Source organism: Salmo trutta, chromosome 33 (assembly GCF_901001165.1).
Source record: "Salmo trutta chromosome 33, fSalTru1.1, whole genome shotgun sequence".
Classification (NCBI taxonomy): Eukaryota; Metazoa; Chordata; class Actinopteri; order Salmoniformes; family Salmonidae; genus Salmo; species Salmo trutta.
The window spans coordinates 25,392,193-25,411,981 of NC_042989.1; the positions used below are offsets into that span (position 1 = coordinate 25,392,193).

At 44.5% G+C, this 19,789-nt stretch overlaps 1 protein-coding gene across 4 annotated transcripts in view; it reads right to left on the bottom strand.

Annotated features, from left to right (window-relative positions):
* The window catches only part of LOC115172746 (serine/threonine-protein kinase D3), a 67,799-nt gene that overhangs the window by 13,910 nt on the left and 34,100 nt on the right, over positions 1-19,789 (bottom strand). For all 4 annotated transcript variants that reach the window (XM_029730468.1, XM_029730466.1, XM_029730465.1 and 1 more), the window contains 8 exons: positions 15,832-15,970; positions 8,710-8,841; positions 6,212-6,375; positions 5,188-5,377; positions 4,977-5,054; positions 4,696-4,876; positions 4,265-4,466; positions 1,517-1,793 (listed from right to left, as the gene is read on the bottom strand). In XM_029730468.1, coding sequence (XP_029586328.1) covers positions 1,517-1,793; positions 4,265-4,466; positions 4,696-4,876; positions 4,977-5,054; positions 5,188-5,377; positions 6,212-6,375; positions 8,710-8,841; positions 15,832-15,970 — 1,363 coding nt within the window. The remainder of the gene's footprint in view (positions 1-1,516; positions 1,794-4,264; positions 4,467-4,695; positions 4,877-4,976; positions 5,055-5,187; positions 5,378-6,211; positions 6,376-8,709; positions 8,842-15,831; positions 15,971-19,789) is intronic.

The window sequence follows — 19,789 nt, forward strand, 5'->3', positions numbered from 1 at the left end:
TATGTGTTGCACTTCATAGTAAGTGTTATGGGAGCCTCCCTGAGGCCAATATTCAGTCATGGGGTTTTAAAGTCACGTTTTACCACACAGTGGCGCAGCGGTCTAAGGCACTGCATCTCAGTGCTTGAGGCGTCACTACAGACACCCTGGTTTGAATCAAGGCTGTATCACAATCGGCTGTGATTGGGAGTCTCATAGGGCGGCGCACAATTGGCCCAGCATCGTCCGGGTTTGGCCGGTGTAGGCCGTCATTGTAAATAAGAATTTGTTCTTAACGGACTTGTCTAGTTAAATGAAGGTTAAATAAAATAAATTAAAACATAGTAATAATGAATGAAAAATAATCTTATGATCAACAATGTGTGTCCTGTATTTGTCATTTAGTAAGAAGCATAGTATAGCACTATTGGGCACGAGGCTGAGTCTCTGCAGCTTGTTGTTATTTCAGGGTGGTTGGATAGCGAGGGGTAATAGAGTGGTGGGCCTCATCTGTTTGGCATTATCACCCTCACAATCTATCTGATTTACACCACAATTCATGGCCAGCTAAATGACCTCCAGGGGCGCTCATCTCATCTCCACTTTAACACAAATACATTACCAAACATTAAATCCTGCCCTGGTGATTGTGGGCACTGAACCACAAGTGTGTTAATTTAATAACCTAAAGGTAAAAAAATACCACTAATCTGATTCGGCCATCTTCATTATTAGATTAAGGTGCATTACTGTATTGGATGTAATGGAAGAGGAAGGTGCATTTTAACACACACATATAATCCCCTGAATCTATGTCAGGTTTCAGGTGTCGCGCCATGTGCCCACAGGTGAGCAACACGTTGAATGTGCCACCTTGACTCTATAGCCCCTAAGATCATCATAATTATTAGAATCAAACTCATTATCATCCATCATCATCATCATCATAGGAGGGAAGAGGTAAATCATGGCTTCTCAATTCAAGGCTCTGCTGTGTCTGTAGGTAGTCATATCTGGTGATGTTCCCGTGTGGCTCAGTTAGTGGAGAATGGCGCTTGCAATGCCAGGGTTGTGGGTTCGAATCCCACGGGGGACCAGCTACAAAAAGAATAATGCACTCACTACTGTAAATCTCTCTGGATAAGAGCGTCTGCTAAATGACAAAAATGTCAAATGCCATTGTCGTTATCTCAAAACAAGACTGACTGCTTACTCACTTCAGAACATCACCTCACCTTACTTGACCTTAACTCAGCATTCAAGCATTTAATGGGGACTCTTTTGGCACACATATAAAAATCAAACCACTAAATGACCACAATATGAGATTAGCCATTTTATGTGCATAAATAGTACTATTTCCATCGCTCACATAATCAAATTTCATACCACCTTTCCAGTATTAGTGCCATTATCTACAATATGTCAAATATATGCCAATGCTACTTCCAATAGAAATAACTAATGTATACACGCATGATCAGTAGCCTAAAGCAATGTCTACCATGTTAACAGTAGAAAATGGTCCTGTACTCACTGTGGTCCTTGCTCTGCCCGGCTTTGGTGGCCACACTGGGCTGGGGCGTGGCAGGCATCAGGGCCTGCCGGATGGCCTTCTCCCAGCCCTGGGCCACCTCCATGCCCACGCCTGAAGCTGCCAAAGCGGGGCTGTCGTAGTGGACCCCGTGGTTCTCCCCTACATAGTAGACCATGGTGGAGGTGATGATTTCAAAGCAGTGTGGGTTGCTGCTCTGGGCTAGGCTGCTAAAGTCGCTTGACTGTTCCACCTGCAGGATCTCTGAGAGAGGGATCTCCTGTGAGCCACGAGGGAAGGAGGGAGAGAGACAGAGACATCAGGGTCATAACAGACACAAACAAAGAGAGCCATGCCATCACCGCTAGTGATTGGAGAGAGAGACACAGAAGACAAATACAACCATGATAGACATAGAAAATACCACAGCCTAGTGAACAGTCAAACTGAGAAAGAGAAGTCACTGAATCAATCACTAGCAAGACAGAAAGTCAGATCAGATGGAAGCAGACAACAAATCCTTTGCAGAGTTCAGAGGTAACCGCTGAAAAATGCTCTTCCGCTTAGCACGCGTACCAGAAAGAGTAACCCAAAGTTAGACCAAGTCCCTTCCCACAGTGTAGTGTATCCACAGCCCCTGCCTAGTGCACAGCCTCTGTCTGACAGACCCTTACAGAAGTGGCATGAGGGACAGTTTGAGCACACTTTAAAAGTCCTCTTTCCCTCCAGCCTCACTGTCAAATGCAAATCAAAGAAGAAGAAGGAAGTCCCTAGCCAATAGGAGCCCCTGCAGTGCCTCGCCCCCATTGTCCCACCCCCCGTCTCCTCTGGGTCCCCTGAGGGCGGCTCACCACAGAGTATCAGATGAAGTGGTTAGTAGGGCCGGCCCACGTGAACCAGGCCTGGGCCCATTGAAGAGAAGAGGCCCCATGATTACAAGGCAGGACACGAGAGCCCCATCTGAGCACGAGCCGCGCTGCCAGCCACTGAGACGCAAGACACGGTGACTACTGTTCCACAGACTATCGGACAACAAAAACCCGGTGCGGGGGGGTTGGGGAGAGGGGCGGGGAAGCTAGAGACAGATTGAAGCCCCTTACCCCCATAAAAGGGTTTTGGAAACCACAAGTACAGGGGTCTCATCTTCAAAAGAGAAGCCTATATGACTTCCAAATGTAGAAAATGGCAATAATCTGATGCATCGACACACAACCACCACCGCTAAACAGATGAATGGAGGTAGAGAGAGGAGAGGAGAGGACAGCCACATGACAGGAGAACAGGAGAGAAGGAGAGAGAGAGACAGTGGGGGAAAACACCCAAGAGACTCAGAGGCTACGGTAGATAACCTAATGTGACCACTGGCTCAATCTATGGATCACACACTAGCAACAAATAAAACAGATGACTCATATGACGAGATCTGAGAGAATAAGAAAGAACACATCGGCGAACAGCTAGTCTTCAATTAGTCTTCTGAGTGCTATGCTAAGTGGCAAGTTGATAATAAACGACCATATAAAGCTGCCTCTAAACACACCCTGAACGTCTCAATCCCAGCTGTATAAAAGACTGGGGTTTCCTCTCCACTGTTTCACTGCTGGGAAGATGGAGGGTGTGTCCATCACAGCCGTAACACTCGGAGAGTGGAGCTTTAAAACAGAATAATATTAGACGACAGCCTGGCAATTAGGTGTCTACCTACATACACACACATTCTTTCTCACTTTCTCTCTCTCACACACACACACACACACACACACACACACAGAACGTGCTACATCTCACAAAACAAAAGTTGTTAGAAACCATAGCACCATAAACACCATCCCACTGCGTCACATCTCTCGCCACAATCAGGGGAGGCGTCAAAATAACACACCCTCACTGTACAGAGGCTGGGACAGGCTCACAGTGGCAAGACTGTACTGAACATGTGGAAGCCTTTACACAGAGGGAACGAGGACTGCCTGGCTGCCTTAGTCCCAAGTGTCTAATTACACAGCTATTAAGCCCTTGTGGCATGGTAAAGACTGCCTACGCCACTGGTGTCACCGTGGAACTGTCACACTCTCTGAAGCTGGAGTTATAGCATTTGGAAATCAGTGTCAAAATGCATAAATCAAATGCATTCGAACTTGACAACAAAAGTTTATGGTGAAGGTTTGGTAAGACATTTGAAAGAGCATATCTGATATGAGTGATGCAACTTGTTACAATGTATTGTATAAATGTGTTGGACGTCCCTTTCAGGCAGATTTCCCCAGCAAAAACCCATAACATTTTCAGATACAAATACTGCTGATGACAACGTGGCTATAGAAAAAAACTTTCACTCTGCGACCGTGGAGAAATGTCAGTGTACTGCCTGTGAAACCACAGGAGGCATGCTGGGGGATTTTCTCTGTGTATTAATGGCCCACTGTAGTTTACAGTTGCGACACAGCAGCCCCCAGTCTTAGTCACACCATTACATACACCTTTACATTGGGCAGGCCCTTTTAACACACTATACACCCAAGACATTAAAACACATTTTTATATATATATATAAAAAAATCTGGTTGATTTATTTAGGATCAAGTCAGCGTTTGGTTGAAACCATTTGGTTTTAGACAGTGTATAGATTCAGAGAATTACTGATCTGTTTACGTTGTTCTGTGACATCAATGTAAATGCAGACTCTGGTGCCCATTTCATTCTGCCATGCCTCTGTCAGGTAATAGATGATATGTGGTGTTGCTCTCTCACCTTATAGAACTTGGCTCCAGTGTCGTTCTGAAACAGGCTGAGGCTCTTGGTGTCCAACCTCCAGTAGTGTCTCTTCCTCAGGTTGTCTCTGCTGGTGTAGTGGACCATCCAGCCCTCCCTCACCATGGTGGAGCTCCTCCTCTTGGTCTGTTTGATGGACTGGACCACCCGCATCAGAGGGATGTTACTGCTGGTGGATGGGCTGGACACACACACATAGCACTTTTTATGAAAACATTTGTCACGAAGTGCTTAGCAGAAACCTGGACCTGAGCGTGAGAAGAGCAAGCAGAAGCAACAATGGCAAGGACGAAGGTCTATTGACCCAGACCTGTTTGATAACTACATGGTCTATGTTTACACAACTATTACATAAGTCAAACTTAGCTCAAATATGTCCCAGTAATGTAAGGTGTCTTGCTGTATAATACCTGATGGCCTTGATGGGCTCCTCGTCCTTCTCGCGGTCCAGAAAAGGAGAGTCCATATAGAACATCTTGTCGTCTGGGGTTGAAGGTTCGTCAGAGTCATCCAGTAGTCCTCTGGTGCTCTCCACATCACTACTGTCCACCTCCATAGTACTGTCAGAGTCAGGCCCTGGGCTGGCAGGCTCTGTGGACACACACGATCACACAAATATGAGTATGTCCTTCAGTTACATCTTACCATGATAAATGGACATGGAATGTGAAAATAGGACAGCAGAAATTACCTCCATTGAAGGAAACTTCGCCCAAGCAGTCTCTTGGTACCTTTGATGCACACCGCTTATGGCAATTGAATTTACAATCTGAAAAGAAAGTACAGAAAACATGGATTTAATAACACAACATGGAGCTCTAGAGGAAGAAAGGTAAAGAGGTCTAGGCAGATATGGACATAGAGACATACAGACAAACAGACAAAGGGAGGTGGCACCTCACCTTTGCACTGCATGCCCTGGCGGAAGAGGCCCTTGAGCAGGCGTTTGCAGTACTGGCAGATGGTTGGCCGCGTGTAGGTGTGGATGGCGAAGGTGTGAGGCACCTTGACTCGCCCCAGCACCATCTTCTCCATCCAGATGGGCCGGCCACTCCACGACAGGATCCTCTTCCCTGCCTCCTGGTGGCAGCGCTGTTGCAGGGAAAGATGGGAAGGAGGCAGGGAGTGAAAGAAATAAAGGAGAGAGGGAGAGGCAGATGGAGCAAGTGTGGTAACCACAGAATGTAGGGATGGAGAGATTTGTAGCCAGTGGGAGTGAGGGAGAGATGAAATAAACCAGGGAAGGAAGGACATAGCAAAAGAGGGAAGAAGATGAGGGATGGAGGGACCAAAAAGGACCAAATACACAAACATGGGCTAGAATTTACAAGGGTTTAATTTAATTGGCCTAATTGTATTTTCATGGACCTTTCATAAGCATTGGTCACCAAGGAGAATATTCCATCCAGCTAGCCTCAAACAAACATGTTTCATATGCTTAGGGGAGGCCATTATACCATCCAGTTAATCAAATTCAATTTGCTGTGTCTTTGTGGTGTTTCACATCAAGATAGTAAGATACTCCAATAGATTTGGCTGACAAACATAGACAATTGATAAGAAACAACAAGGCATGACCTTGTAGTTCATTTATTGCCAACTGACAAATGTGTCTCAATCGGAATAACAGTTAGATTACGTCAAAAGTGAACAAAACTTTCAGCCAATCATATGGAACCAATGAGAAAGTATGTGGCTAGAACTGGTTAGTAACTGTACTGTAGATAAAAATCCTACGGTACTTTCACAAGGGGCGTAGACGGACAACGTTGCCGCCTTGCAAGCAATAAACTGTGCTTGGGTGTAACTTTATAAGGGATTGTATTTACATAGCCCCTTTCACTGGGTCTTAAAGCTCTTTGTATTGTGCAGAATGTATCTTTACCACAGGACATCTCTCTACACCAATGGAAGCACAGGTCTTACCTCCTCCGGGACTACCACCGCATGTTCAGTGGGGCCGGGGAGGGGCCGGGGGACTGAGAGCGAAGGGCCCGGCAGGGACACGTTGGACAGACGTCTCTTCCTCACCCCACTGCAGTTGTTGGGGATCTTAAAGGCGCAGCGCTTGTGGTAGTTCAGCCCACAACCTGGAAGTACACAGGACACAGTGGTCCCTAATTACACATGAAGAACAAAACACATATTGTACAGTACCGGCTATACAGTCGTGGCCAAAAGTTTTGAGAATGACACAAATATTAATTTTCACAAAGTCTGCTGCCTCAGTTTGTATGATGGCAATTTGCATATACTCCAGAATGTTATGAAGAGTGATCAGATGATTTGCAATTAATTGCAGTCCCTCTTTGCCATGCAAATTAACTGAATCCCAAAAGAACATTTCCACTGCATTTCAGCCCTGCCACAAAAGGACCAGCTGACATCATGTCAGTGATTCTCTCATTAACATAGGTGTGAGTGTTGACGAGGACAAGGCTGGAGATCACTCTGTCATGCTGATTGAGTTCAAATAACAGACTGGAAGCTTCAAAAGGAGGGTGGTGCTTGGAATCATTGTTCTTCCTCTGTCAATCATGGTTACCTGCAAGGAAACACGTGCCGTCATCAGTGCTTTGCACAAAAAGGGCTTCACAGGCAAGGATATTGCTGCCAGTAAGATTGCACCTAAATCAACCATTTATTGGATCATCAAGAACTTCGAGGAGAGCGGTTCAATTGTTTTGAAGAAGGCTTCAGGGTGCCCAAGAAAGTCCAGCAAGCGCCAGGGCTGTCTCCTAAAGTTGATTCAGCTGCGGGATCGGGGCACCACCAGTACAGAGCTTGCTCATGAATGGCAGCAGGCAGGTGTGAGTGCATCTGCACGCACAGTGAGGCGAATACTTTTGGAGGATGGCCTGGTGTCAAGAAGGGCAGCAAAGAAGTCACTTCTCTCCAGGAAAAACATCAGGGACAAACTGATATTCTGCAAAAGGTACAGGGATTGGACTGCTGAGGACTGGGGTAAAGTCATTTTCTCTGATGAATCCCCTTTCCGATTGTTTGGGGCATCCGGAAAAAAGCTTGTCCGGAGAAGATAAGGTGAGCGCTACACTGTTGACTGTCATGTCAACAGTAAAGCATCCTGAGACCATTCATGTGTGGGGTTGCTTCTCAGCCAAGGGAGTGGGCTCACTCACAATTTTGCCTAAGAACACAGCCATGAATAAAGAACGGTACCAACACATCCTCCGAGAGCAATTTCTCCCAACCATCCAGGAACAGTTTGGTGATGAACAATGCATTTTCCAGCATGATGGAGCACCTTGCCATAAGGCAAAAGTGATAACTAAGTGGCACGGGGAACAAAACATCAATATTTTGGGTCCATGGCCAGGAAACTCCCCAGACCTTAATCCCATTGAGAACTTGTGGTCAATCCTCAAGAGGCGGGTGGACAAACAAAAACCCACAAATTCTGACAAACTCCAAGCATTGATTATGCAAGAATGGGCTGCCATCAGTCAGGATGTGGTCCAGAAGTTAATTGACAGCATGCCAGGGCGGATTGCAGACGTCTTGAAAAAGAAGGGTCAATACTGCAAATATTGACTCTTTGCATCAACCTCATGTAATTGTCAATAAAATTCTTTGACACTTATGAAATGCTTGTAATTATAATTCAGTATTCCATAGTAACATCTGACAAAAATATCTAAAGACACTGAAGCAGCAAATGTTGAGGAAATAAATATTTGTGTCATTCTCTAAACCTTTGGCCACGACTGTATGTAACAAACAGACTTTGGATATTAGCATTGGGCTTGATACTCAGCAACATTTCATACCCAGCCATCTTGAAACATCTTAAGACATGTATTAAGACATATTTGTGATGACATCTTGAGATATATTAACAGGTCTTAAGAAGGAAACTAAGTAATTGAATACAGTAGGAAAGCACTACTTTGAATCTACCCACCAGCTTCTTTCTCTTAAACGTCCACATGAGGGCTCTACATGCAGTCATTTGATCTCATCCTTCCTCATAGAAAGCTTCAAATGCTTTTCAAAGATCCCGGCTAGCCCTGGGGCAGGTTGTGTTATACTGAGGGACAGGCTGGATCCATCAGAGAGGGTTAGAGTAGAGCAGCAGCACATGCTTTCTAAAGAGCCTTTGAAGGCTGAGTCCAACGCTTGGCATCAGCACACTGGGCTCCATTCAAACAGGCCGGCAATCTCTTCAAAGACCTTCTTTAGTAATGGGAGGAAGTCACACACTCCACTGAGGCTTCCTGCTGCACGGCGCTACCAGCCTTAATCTAACTCTCAGATTGGACCAAGAGAAGGGCATGCTTGATTTGTGTGTATATGAGTGTACGAGTCGGGTAAACATTTGACACCTTGGCTTTCGGTTCACAGTGCACCCCAGCCTTGATGTGAGAGAGAGCTTGATATGTGTGTGTGTATGCGTGTGTGCTTACCTTCACATTTGAGCCCCTGCCGGACGAGGCCCCATAGCATCTCCCCACAGTAGTCACAGAAGGTGGGGGCTTTGTATGAGTGGACATAGAGGGCATGGGGCCGGATCTGGAAGTCCTCTACTGTGGCTAAAGCTGCAATTCAGACACAACTTAAAAACAAAAACATGACAAACTAAAGCAAAAACAAATAAACTTCAAACACAAAAACCCTGAAACCAAATAATGAAAATTACAAAAAAATTAAATAACAATTATACTAAGCAAAAATATAAATGCAACATGCAAAGATTTTGCTGAGTTACAGTTCATATAAGGAAATCAGTCAATTGAAATACATTCATTAGGCCCTAACATATGGATTTAACATGACTGGGCAGGGGTGCAGCCATGGGTGGGGAGCCAGGCCCAGCCAATCAGAATGGGTTTTCCCCACAAAAGGGCTTTATTACAGACAGAAATACCCCCCCCCCCCCCCCCCCCCCCAGACCATCACGCAGGTGAAGAAGATGGATGTGGAGGTCCTGTGCTGGCATGGTTACACTTGGTCTGCGGTTGTGAGGCCGGTTGGACATACTGCCAAATTCTCTAAAATGACATTGCTTATGGTACGGCTTATGGTAGAGAAATTAACATTAAATTATTTGGCAACAGCTTTGGTGGACATTCCTGCAGTCAGCATGCCAATTGCATGTGTGTAACAAAACTGCACATTTTAGAGTGGCCTTTTATAGTCCCTAGCACAAGGTGCATCTATGTAATGATCATGCTGTTAAATCAGCTTATTGATATGCCACACCTGTCAGGTGAATGGATTATCTTGACAATGGATAAAATGCTCATAAACGTTTGAGAGAAATATGCTTTTTGTGCGTGTGGAACATTTCTGGGATCTTTTATTTCAACTCATTAAACATGGGTCCAACACTTTACATGTTGCATTTATATTTTTGTTCAGTATAGTTAAGAGGTTTAGGGCTCCATTTTCGGCTGGCACTACAGCTGCGCAAGTGCTAAACGTTCACTTGTTTTCAATTTCAGCATGTAAAAACTGGCGCTCTTGTGTTTTCCACCCCATTCACCAGGTTCAGCAATTTACCTGTCTAATATCAGCTCGCTTGCACTGATGTGGGCGGAGTGGCAGTATTTGAGGTGTGTCCTTTAAGAACAACGAAAAGCAGGTCTTAGCGGTAACATGGTTGGTAATGGCATGGATTTTGTGAGCGGGAGCACAACCTATCCAGCCGTGACACACAGTGCCCTTGAGCTAGTTAAATAAATGTTAAATAAAATGTAAAAAAATAAACAGCTCATGGAACAAGAGAGATGTGTTTTTTGTACCTGTAACCCTCGTATTTATAAACATTAAAAACAAAAGCTTTTTCTCATTTGGGTCTCATTTAATTAAAAATCAACCAAGTATAGACCTATAGCCTCCCATGCCTCAATGAAGGCTGTTTTTTTTGTCCTGCCCATTGTGTTCGCCAAGTAGCCAAGCCTATCAATGAAGGTTTTGGCTCGTGAGACTGCTTTGAAACGAATCTTAATCACCAAAGCTTTATTAAAAGATCAAGTTTGGGAGCAGCAAACCAGTGACTGGACATCTCCTTTTTATCTATGTGTATCTATGTGTAGGCCTACAGTACATTATTTTAGCCAGCTTCTGTTTTGGACGTGTGTAAAAAAAAACTACATGTAGGCTACATGTGTCCATATGCCCATCATTAACAGAGAGATGAGATGATGCTGTTCACCCTTGTATTTAGAACTTATCTTCCTGTAACAATTACTTGTTTTCCATTTCATATGATTAAAAACCAAGCCCTTACTCTAGGCCTATAGGAAGGTAGTTGTTGTGGAATTGTTAGATTACTTGTTAGATATTACTGCACTGTCGGAACTAGAAGCACAAGCATTTCGCTACACTCGCATTAACATCTGCTAACCATGTGTATGTAACCAATACAATTTTATTTGATTTTATTTATAACGAAGGCTGGTTCAACAGCAACCCGCTGTGTCTTCTGACCAAGCTATTTACAAATATTATTGTTGTTTAAAAAAACTGATTGCTTATTTTTCATTAAATTTGATTAAAAACCAGCTCGCATGCAATGGAATTTAGGAGCCGTCTGCTATTTCTGGAGAAGTGTGAATGCGATCTGTAAGATGGTTCCATTACGTTTTTTAAACATTATACTGTATTTGGGACATTCTCTTAATATTCTCTTTTTCAGCTTCTGTGAAAAGTGTGTATGTGCGTAAAACCCTCCATTGTCTGCATTGCCTTAATATTATATGCCTACAGGGAGAAATGATGGAGCCTGTAACTGTATTTAGACAGCCTATTTTAAACAAGTCATTTCGATTATAATTATTCATTCTCATTTTAGGCTTTATCAAGAGTGAATTTAATCTTGCTTATTGACAATGTTTGGCATATCCATGGCTCAACCATAATGCAATTTACAGTAGGCTAGCCCCTATATCAGTGTAAATGCTATGTTTAACAATTACTTAGAACAATGTGGACTGAAAACATGTTCAACATATTTAGCAAAGATGGGATAGGCCTACATTTTGTTATTTTGTTTCTGTAGGCTTTTATTTATTTTATTTACCAAACTAGGCTATAATGGACTACACTGGAATTGATGACAACGCAGTACATAAAATACCATAAATACACAACTTAAAGCAACCACATATTTAGCCATGGAGCACGTTCGGAATGGCCAGTGAGGAAACAAGCCTCCAACTTGTTTATTCATTAAAACCCAGCCTTTACGCGCCACCGCCAGCTACTGCGCCCATAATTCCTGAAGTCAAAACAGCAAAAATATTTCTGACAGCCCTGGACCTATAGCGCCACCGCTAGCTCAAATATGTACCACTGCATTAGTTTGTCAAAAAAGAGCCCCGAGTGTACACTGTAATATAAAGACATTTTATGCTGTTTTGTCAGCCGGTAATAGTCAGATGATTTACTGGACCATCGGCACTTGTGTTATTGGTATGTCTGTGTGTATAAAACAAACTATAACTCAGATCTAGGGAACAAATTGTTCACATAGTGGAGTGAATGCATCCATATCAGAGAGTCTGACCTGGGAAGTAACTTAGAACAGGCAGTTATGTACAGTAAGAGATGCTGGAGGGGAAAGTTGTTCTGTTCCGAGGTCGTGGTTTCTCTCACTAGGGCTCAGTGCTATATCATCCCATTAACAGCTCAGTGCTATACCATCCCATTAACAGCTCAGTGCTATATCATCCCATTAACAGCTCAGTGCTATATCATCCCATTAACAGCTCAGTGCTATATCATCCCATTAACAGCTCAGTGCTATATCATCCCATTAACAGCTCAGTGCTATATCATCCCATTAACAGCTCAGTGCTATATCATCCCATTAACAGCTCAGTGCTATATCATCCCATTAACAGCTCAGTGCTATATCATCCCATTAACAGCTCAGTGCTATATCATCCCATTAACAGCTCAGTGCTATAACATCCCATTAACAGCTCAGTGCTATATCATCCCATTAACAGCTCAGTGCTATATCATCCCATTAACAGCTCAGTGCTATATCATCCCATTAACAGCTCAGTGCTATATCATCCCATTAACAGCTCAGTGCTATGTCATCCCATTAACAGCTCAGTGCTATGTCATCCCATTAACAGCTCAGTGCTATATCATCCCATTAACAGCTCAGTGCTATGTCATCCCATTAACAGCTCAGTGCTATGTCATCCCATTAACAGCTCAGTGCTATATCATCCCATTAACAGCTCAGTGCTATATCATCCCATTAACAGCTCAGTGCTATATCATCCCATTAACAGCTCAGTGCTATATCATCCCATTAACAGCTCAGTGCTATACCATCCCATTAACAGCTCAGTGCTATATCATCCCATTAACAGCTCAGTGCTATAACATCCCATTAACAGCTCAGTGCTATATCATCCCATTAACAGCTCAGTGCTATACCATCCCATTAACAGCTCAGTGCTATAACATCCCATTAACAGCTCAGTGCTACAACATCCCATTAACAGCTCAGTGCTATACCATCCCATTAACAGCTCAGTGCTATATCATCCCATTAACAGCTCAGTGCTACAACATCCCATTAACAGCTCAGTGCTACATCATCCCATTAACAGCTCAGTGCTATATCATCCCATTAACAGCTCAGTGCTATATCATCCCATTAACAGCTCAGTGCTACATCATCCCATTAACAGCTCAGTGCTACAACATCCCATTAACAGCTCAGTGCTACATCATCCCATTAACAGCTCAGTGCTATATCATCCCATTAACAGCTCAGTGCTATATCATCCCATTAACAGCTCAGTGCTACAACATCCCATTAACAGCTCAGTGCTATATCATCCCATTAACAGCTCAGTGCTATACCATCCCATTAACAGCTCAGTGCTATATCATCCCATTAACAGCTCAGTGCTACAACATCCCATTAACAGCTCAGTGCTACATCATCCCATTAACAGCTCAGTGCTATATCATCCCATTAACAGCTCAGTGCTATATCATCCCATTAACAGCTCGGTGCTATAACATCTACTTACAGTAGGAGGCGGTACAGCAGAAACTAACAACAGGCTACAAGGTTGTCTACAACATCACCTGTTTCAGAGTGGTATGGCATTACAGAGCACACTAAAGACCACTGAGACAGACAGTCTCATTCAACAGAACTGGACCAGAGAAGACCACATCCCATGATAATGATGCTCTTTAATCAGCGAGCTCATGGTATGGTTTGGTTTGTTTCCTATCTGGACTGAAACACAAGGTAGGCCCAGCCATTACCCAGGGGACTTTTCTCCATCTGCTGCTGTGGTTTGTGTTGGAGTGATATGAGTGAGGTAATTCTTGGAAGGGACAGTTAGTTCACAGGAGTGACTCATCTAAGATGTGAATAAGAGATCGCTATTCGCTACCAAACCTGTGTGATTGCATCCCCCCCAGCACCGGAGAGAAAAGAGACAAATCTCTTTCTCACAGTTCTTTTGCAATCATTTATGCTGTTGTGGTTTTCCCATTGACCAACAAGGGAATCATAATCTTTTACGCCAGAATTTAGGTGTAAAACCCTGCGTAATGTCACTAACTATTTGTGTGTGTTTTTGTGTTTCAGTGGGTGTTTTCTCTGATCCAGTTTTACAATAAGACCAAGTTGACATACCAGTATCCCATGAAGGATGCACCAGGGACATTCTCAGAAGCTGTTGCCATGACGAGATGCAGCTCTGAACAACAAATGTGACATCTATCCACTTAGGGAATAAAATTCACTTTACTGACAATCCCCAAATACCTGGAAGAGAGAACATTCTTTGGAAGATAAAATAGAGAGAAAGAGACACCAGGAAGAAAGAGAGAGCAAAACAGATGGCTGCGGCGAGGAACACAGATGTGCGATAGATAGACATACCAAATTTGATAGGCCTCCACAGATCACCTTATGACTTCACTTCCTACTGCAGGTCCTTGGACTGTCAAATCTAAAGGTCCAAGCTTAAAAAGCAGCACTGTTGATTTCCATGTTATCATATGGACACACAGCACCTCCATATGAATAATATCTATTTCATTAACTAGCTATATAGATTCATTTAGTTGCTAATGAACTCGGGCACATTTTGAGTCGAACTTGAAAGCGTATAAAGAACTCAAGAAAGTCACATGCCACCACACTGGTCATAGGTCCCTGGCAAAAACACATGAAAGAAGGCATTCATGGGCTTTTCAAACACATCGAGGAAAAAAACGCACAGCCTATTAACGGCCTCAACTTTATGAAATGGTTGTTGAGATGTTTTGCATCAAACACCATAGAAGATTGAGCCAATAAAGAGTTTTTCACGAGCAGCAGGCCTGACATCAATGGGATGTCTGTTTGTTTTCATTTTTGACTAATCAGGCATCACAAGTGTCCATCAGACATAATTCAGAGGTTACAGTCTGTAACATACATCGGCGACTAAAAGTGCTATAAAACAAATATGTACATCCATTTTGTATGCCATATCCTGTCAAATAAGAGAGATGCTGAGTGAGAAACAAACAGTGAGTGGGATTCTTGGACCAAACAGCCCTCTCTCCATGTCCAACCCCCTGGTTAGGGATGGCCTGTCCACTATTTCCAGTGCCGCCCTGCACAGTCCAGCATGTTTATACTCAGTGGGTCCACTACAATCACTTACTGCAGAGAAAACAAGCCAGGCCCTTTGAGTCCAGCGCCAAGAGAACCCTGAGCTGTTTGTCTCTCACAGCCACAGAACTGAACAACAGGTCTCAAAGAATTTATAGGAATCAATGGTGTCTTTAAAGTATTTAATTCATGTAAATTAGAAGCAACTAAGGGAAGGATAAATAGTATGATTAAAAAATTCCTATTTTCAGTGTGCCAGACTAGAACAGCAAAGCATATCGGCGCTTGCGTTGCACAAGTTTGACACATGTAGATCTCCTCAGCAGATGTAGACCAACTACAAGGCTAAGATGAGGAAGCAGTGTGGGTGTAGAGCTTGTGGATGTGACAATACTCTGACCTCACACAGCCATCCAGGTGCAACACTGAGGCTGAAACCTGTCAACCGTCTCAACCCAGATGGAAGGAGACAGAGGAAACCAGAGGTCTCCTGGATACACTCATTTGGGGCTCACTGCTAAACACCAGCAGATCAGATCCATCCGGCCGAAGAGTTATTTCATGTCTGGATCCATGCAGACAATGCTTCCAGTTCTACCCCGGAGAGAGAGAGAGGGAGGAGGGGATGTCCAGTCCAGGTGGTGGGACTGTGAGGTGCTTCCCAATGGAGACAGATGGAACAGAAAAGAATGCCTTTACGAGCCAGTGTTTGTTAGACTCAATAGTCAGCAGGAAACTGAAATCATCTGTGACAGGAAAAGAGAGGGGAAACTAGCCACCTGTGTCTCTGGAGGTGAGCTTCAGATAGGCGTGAAACAGCACTGTACAACACACAGGTTTGAATTATAGAAAATGTTGTTTACTAAATTAGTACATATAAAGTCAAAAAGTGAATAAAAGTCGTTAGGGTTGAACCCAGATCAGAACTACTCACCAGAGAGCACCACCTCTATCAGATCTCCCTCATGGATATCTTCTGCTGACATCAGCCTCTGGAGGATGTTCTCAGAGGTCAGGTCATGGCGGAAGAGCAGGATCTTGTCATACATGCCAAAGAAGCCACACTCCGGGAACTGGCGAGGAAGAAACAGAAAAACGCTTGTGAGTATCCACTATATCCAGAACGCAATGGCTGGAACACTTATAATCTACTGGCTCGACCAACAATATACCCACAATAACTCATATACACTTTTTGAAATTGGCATCAGCTGATCAAGACCCTGTCTTAATAATATTCATTCAATAGTTGTTTACTCTTTCTTTTCCCCTTCTCATTTGATTTGGGGACATTTATGATTATGTTCAATGCGGTTTGCCATATTTACTGGACAAGTGCTACTAATTTATGGTTGGCCCCCATCTGATAAATATAAGTTTATATTGTATACAGTACTGTACAGAGCTCCTTCTCTGACTCACGGAGTAATGGCTGCCTTTATACAGTCATCATTGCCAGAGCCAGCAAGCCTGTGGTGTAGGAATGGAACGGGGGTGTGTGTGTGGAATGAACATTAGGCTGAATATCACCACAGAGAGAGAGAGAGGGAAACACAGCTGTTTAATCCACACAAGCTACAATGAGTCACACACACACACACACACACACACACACACACACACTCCTGCTCCCATGAACTACTTCCTGTGGCTCACGTCAGCAGTCAACGTGGAGGATGGAGAATTCAAAACACACTGGCTCAGGAAGAGAGCTCACATTCAAACATCTTTATCCCCTGAAACACTGAAACAGTGGAATGCACTGATTACAGCGGAAGGAAAAAACAATCAAATGGCTATTCAATATAGCATGCCACTCTTCTCCATACAGCAATACAAGTAGGCAGAGTGCCAATAGGGGTAGGCTATTCATAAGGAAAAATAGATATCAAAACCGCTCTGACATAGCCATTGTAATAACTTTTCTAGTCGACGATGTGGAATAGTTACTGACTGTCAGTAATCATTTAACTATTGCAGAAATTCTATCCAGCAGCATTAGGAGCAAAAGGACAACTAAGCATCTGCAAGAAAAGACAGAACTGTCTTGCTCGTCTTGCTAGCCTTGGTTCTCAGCAGGCAGTCTGGGGTGAGCTCACTTCAACAACGCTCTCCAGTAGCTGTGATGTAACCTCCAGCTTTGTAGTCCGTCAGGGCTGGGCCAGGTAATGCTCTGGACTCTCAGATAATGGCCCAGGCCATCAGACAGCAAGCAGTGAGGGAAACAGGAGAGGAGAAGCGAGGAGGAGGTTAACATCCTGAGAGGAGTGACAGAGGAGCAGCAGCGTCCTGCAACACAGCCAGGAAGTAAGCCAAGTCAATACTGAGTCACTTCCCGGTCCCAGACCCAAAGTTTCTACACAACTTCCACTGCTCGTGTCAAGACACACAGGTTAAACACACACAGGTTATACACATACATGCACACACTCACTAAATCACTGGCGTGCACACACCCACACACCTGGCTACAGCATATCTTCTTTTCATACACACAAATCCATTGTGGTGTCATGTAGCAAAGTGGACATTTCACAACCTCCCTGAGGTTTCTCAGTCCAACATTTGCACTGGACATGGAGTTCTGTACAAGAAAAGTAGCCTGTCTCTTGCTATGCCTGACTACACTGTATGACACTGTAACCATGGATCTTTCACTCACCGTCTTCCCTCGCAGGGGAGGTCATGTCCTCTGCCTGGCAGGAAAACGATGCCCCGTTCCTGTGAAGGGCAGCAATGCCTTTTTTCACTCCTCTCATCTCTCCCTTCATGAAATTATAAAGTGTGTTTCCCCAACCCTTCTGCCAGTCAGCCAGTCAGCCAGCCAGTCAGCTAGCCAGTAAGCCAGTCAGCCAGCCAGCCAGTCAAGAAAAGCCTGCCTTCATCAGCAGTGTATCAGCCATATTCAGATGTAAGGGTCGATAGGGGCTGTCAGGGAGGAAGAGAGCCAGAGAAGGGATGGATGGATGTAGGGGGCCATCCTGTGTGGCGCTCATCAAAGCGGGCCCCTGGTGGAGGCCCCCTACAGAGCTGCTTCTCCCTGCCAACATGGCTGCTCTGGCAGGCTCACCTAACACAGCTGCTTCCCTGTCAGGGTCACACACAATACCCACGGAACAATGTGAGCAGTAACACAACGGCCAACGAGGCCCATGGGCACCAGGGCTGGCACACGATACAGCAGAGAGGGGAACAGCTGGAGCTCCTAAAATGCTTCTCTCCAGGGTGGTGGAGCCACGGCTGCAGGCTGACACCAGGAAAGAGGACACCAGGAAAGAGGACACCAGGAAAGAGGACACCAGGAAAGAGGACACCAGGAAAGAGGACACCAGGAAAGAGGACACCAGGAAAGAGGACAGGGTTAGGGGCTACACTGACAAACTATGCAAACTGCTTTTAAATGAGCATAAACCAGAATTACTGTACTGTATTAACCCTTACATACACATTATTATACACACCCCCTAAATGATTATACACCCCCCCCCCCCCACCACCCTAAACAACACATTCAATGTGCCTAGTTCCCAGAGCAGCAGAGCACAGCCTTGCTGAAGGCCATTAAATGGCCCAGTCATGTAAACACTGATAAACTCCTGTGTTTAAAAGGCCTCCTTTATGCCTAATGCATATGGAACATGAAGGCTCTGTCTGTTAGACGCGGCCTTACATAACTGCATGATCATCCAGCGCTCCCAGCTGGCCTAGGCTCTGGTCTAATCTGAGGCGGTAGCTCTTGCATCTAGTCTGCCTTTACACACAGCAGAGCAGTCTGCCTTTACACACAGCAGACCAGTCTGCATCTCCTCCTGTAGGCCTGATTCAGTCTGATTCAGGTCCATAGACTGAAGCATCGCTATGCTTTTGGTCTGTCTAGCCTAATCCACCCAGTACTAGGCTTCTAGATGTGTCTAGTGGGAAGGAGGCTGGGAAGGCTGGGAAAAGGGACAGGGAGGGTGCTCATACACACCATAACAATGACCCCAGTGTTAGGGCTGCTGCCTCTGGCTTTAATGTAGCTGAGATACGCTGGGGTCCTGTGGAGAGCAGGGAACAAAGAGATAAGATTCCTGTGTGTGTGTGTGTGTGTGTGTGTGTGTGTGTGTGTGTGTGTGTGTGTGTGTGTCTTGGCCCTGGCTGTGAAGACAGGGTGCTGAAAGGAGGGTGTGAGAGCGAGGAGAGCTCAGTGGATAGGGATCTTATGATAGCTGCCCTGCTTTCCACAGGATCCCACTTCACTGGGCTTGGTATTTTCATCGCTTTGGGATTTTAGGAGGATTACAAATGTTTATCCAAATGTAGACATTACTAAACAATATCAAGAATGTTTACTTTTACGCAGCTTCATGTTTCCAAAACAACAGACACATCCTAATCCCTGTCATACTTGAAAGTGATTCATTTCATGGCGCTAGCATTGTCGCATCCTTCCGGTGTCCAGAGTGCCTTGTCAGGGTGAGGTTTTCCTCCATACGTCTGACAGGTAAAGTCCCCCCTTATCTCCGCTCACTGGTCACCATAGCAGCACCCACCTGTAGCACGCGCTCCAGCAGGTATATCTCTCTGGTCACCCCCAAAGCCAATTCCTCCTTTAGCCGTCTCTCCTTCCAGTTCTCTGCTGCCAATGACTGGAACGAACTACAAAAATCTCTGAAACTGGAAACACGTATCTCCCTCACTAGCTTTAAGCACCAGCTGTCAGAGCAGCTCACAGATTACTGCACCTGTACATAGCCCATCTATAATTTAGCCCAAACAACTACCTCTTCCCCTACTGTATTTATTTATTTTGCTCCTTTGCACCCCATTATTTCTATTTCTACTTTGCACTTTCTTCTACTACAAATCTACCATTCCAGTGTTTTACTTGCTATATTGTATTTACTTTGCCA